General features: G+C 40.7%; 2 protein-coding genes across 3 annotated transcripts in view; one reads left to right on the forward strand and one right to left on the reverse strand.

The window, feature by feature from the left end:
* LOC106872908 (papilin) overlaps nucleotides 1-2,959 on the reverse strand; it is a 151,893-nt gene that overhangs the window by 29,585 nt on the left and 119,349 nt on the right. The window lies entirely within an intron of this gene.
* Nucleotides 1-2,959, forward strand: part of LOC106876350 (ion channel TACAN) — a 19,469-nt gene that overhangs the window by 15,676 nt on the left and 834 nt on the right. For both annotated transcript variants that reach the window (XM_014924850.2, XM_052978045.1), the window contains 3 exons: nucleotides 377-466; nucleotides 1,075-1,140; nucleotides 2,094-2,155. In XM_014924850.2, coding sequence (XP_014780336.2) covers nucleotides 377-466; nucleotides 1,075-1,140; nucleotides 2,094-2,155 — 218 coding nt within the window. The remainder of the gene's footprint in view (nucleotides 1-376; nucleotides 467-1,074; nucleotides 1,141-2,093; nucleotides 2,156-2,959) is intronic.

Consider the following 2,959-nt stretch of genomic DNA (forward strand, 5'->3'; position numbering starts at 1 on the left):
ACATAAAAGCGTCTGTGCAACACCATATAAAAGCTCCTGTGCGACGCCGCGTAAAAGCGCCTGTGTGACACCGTGTAAAAGCACCCAGCACTCTTTGTAAAGTGGTTGGTGGCAGGAAGAGCATCCAGCTGTAGAAACCAGGTCAAATCAATTGGAATCCGTTGCAGCTCTTAAGCTGGCCAGCTCTGGTCAAACCATCCAACCCATGCCAGCATGGACAATGGACTTTAAATGGTGATGTCTCCCTATTGTAACCACTCACATCGTCCGACTGTCTGCCTCTTACTCCCCTTCATTCCATTTGCACTGTTTTACCCTCCCTCACACACACACACACACACACACATATATATAAATTTCTCTGTTTATATTGCAGATGGGTGGATGCAGTCCTTCATTTTCTCCTCGTCTGGTATTATTGTACCTTGACTATTAGAGAGAGTATTCTTGTCGTGAATGGATCCAGGTAACAGAATAACGTTATATACCTGCTCTGCCAAATGTATTGCTTATTTGTTCACATTGCTTTGAATTAATCATGCATTATCTCATAGCTTTGAAATTTCAATGATGTGAGTGTTTATTTTTAGAATGACATTGTAGGGTAGGTGTGAGAGACTGGATCTGGCCTTGTTTTGAATTAATCATGCATTATCTCATAGCCTTGAGATTTCAATGATGTGATTACTTTTAGAATGACATTGTCGGGTACGTCTGAGAGGCTGGATATGGCCTTGTTTTGAATTAATCCTGCATTATCTCATAGCCTTGAGATTTCAGTGATGTGATTACTTTTAGGATGACATTGTTGGGTAGGTGTGAGAGGCTGGATCTGGCCTTGTTTTGAATTAATCATGCATTATCTCATAGCCTTGAGATTTCAATGATGTGATTGCTTATTTTTAGAATGACATTGTAGGGTAGGTGTGAGAGGCTGGATCTGGATGGTTAGAACATAAAACATGTAGAATATTTGGGGCCAGTCATGGCCAGTTTAAATGCTTAAAGGGTTAAACTCCAAATGTCTACACACTAAGCATCACTTATTCGAAGATTCTTCTTCTTCTGTTTCAGAATCAAAGGCTGGTGGTTGACTCATCATTTCATTTCAACAGTTTGTGCAGGGATTTCCTTAATATGGTGAGGTTTTAGTGATTCTTTGTCATAAAAAAAGAGATTTACGATTACCACACTAAATTCTCTCTCTCTCTCTCTCTCTCTCTCTCTCTCTCTCGTATATATTCCCCATCCCCTCTGTCTGCAAAAGCATGGCTCTGTTGCTAAGGTGTTTGTCTTATAATCACTGAATGCTTTGGGGTTCAATCTCATTGCATGACATCTTGGAGTAGCATGTCTGCAACAGTGGCATTGGGTTAACCAATGCCTCGTGAAAAGAATTTGTGAGATAAAAGTTTGTCAGAAGCATACCCTTGGGCATATATAGATATATATATTTTTTTTACATACATACATATATATATATATATATATATATATATATATATATACACACACACATATAAACATGCATTTACATGCGGGGACACACATCATCATTTTATGTTTGTTTTTGTATATTGGCATGGTTTGGACACACTGACAGAAGCTAGCAACCCAAGGTACTGTACCGAGCTCCAATGTCTGTTTTGGCATGGTTTCTACGGCAGGATGCCCTTCCTAATGCCAACCACTTTACAGAGCAGACTGGGTGCTTTTGATGTGGTACCAACACTAGTGAGATCTGTGTTTGGTATGGTTCATACTACTGGATGCCCTCCTTAATGCCAACCACTTTACAGAGTGGACTTGGTGCTTTTCGCATGGCACCAGCAGAAGTACTTTAGCCATGGAACCAGCGCCATTAAATGATGATGATGATATCTTAATGCACATATATAATTTTAACAATATAAAGAAAAATGTAGAATACATACATAGATACCCCGCAGTGGGGCTGAACCCTGGACCATGTCATTGGGAAGCAAACTTCTTACCACACGGCCACGCTTAATTTTAATGTTAATATGATGTATTTTCAAAATGGTTTCAATATGTCTGTGTACATTTATGTTTTTTGTCTCTCGTCTTTCCAGGCCTGATGGCTGGTCGTATCAAGTCTTCCGCACGAGATATGTCATATTCATTATGTACCTTAGTAAGTATATCAACCATATTTCCATCTGTATTTGGGTAACAACAACAACAGCAGCAACAACACTAAGCGTGTATGTGTGTCTTTGTGTCAGTAATTGTCCCCGACCACTGCTTGACAACCGGTGTTGGTGTGTTTACATCCCCCTAACACAGCAGTTCTGTAAAACAAGCCAATAGAAAAAAATATCAGCGTTACCGCCTGACTTGCCAGTACCGCCTGACTGGCCTTCGTGCGGGTGACACGTAAAAGCACCCACTACACTCTCGGAGTGGTTGGCGTTAGGAAGGGCATCCAGCTGTAGAAACTCTGCCAAATCAGATTGGAGCCTGGTGTAGCCATCCGGTTTCACCAGTCCTCAGTCAAATCGTCCAACCCATGCTAGCATGGAAAGCGGACGTTAAACGATGATGATGATGATGATGATGATGTTAAGAGCAAAAAAAAGGACTGGGTTTGATTTTTCTGCAAATAAAATTCTTTGAGGCGGTTTTCCAGCATGGCAGCAGTCTAAGACGGACACGAGTAAAAGCTAAACGACACTAATTAATTAATTTAACCATAACTCATTCTATGACAAAAACAAACACACACACGCACACACACACACACGAATGCGTGATTGATTGATAGGACCATCATAAATCTTTAAGCTTCGTAATCATTTATCTTTCTTCCATTTGACCTGTAATGTCTAAAGTTCTGTGTCTGATAACATGGTGATAATTATATCCTCTCTCTCCCACCCACTCACCCCCCGCGCGCACACACACTCTTTGTTACTAAACGCCTCTCTGTCTCCATTGT

Source organism: Octopus bimaculoides, chromosome 30 (assembly GCF_001194135.2).
Source record: "Octopus bimaculoides isolate UCB-OBI-ISO-001 chromosome 30, ASM119413v2, whole genome shotgun sequence".
Taxonomy (NCBI): Eukaryota; Metazoa; Mollusca; class Cephalopoda; order Octopoda; family Octopodidae; genus Octopus; species Octopus bimaculoides.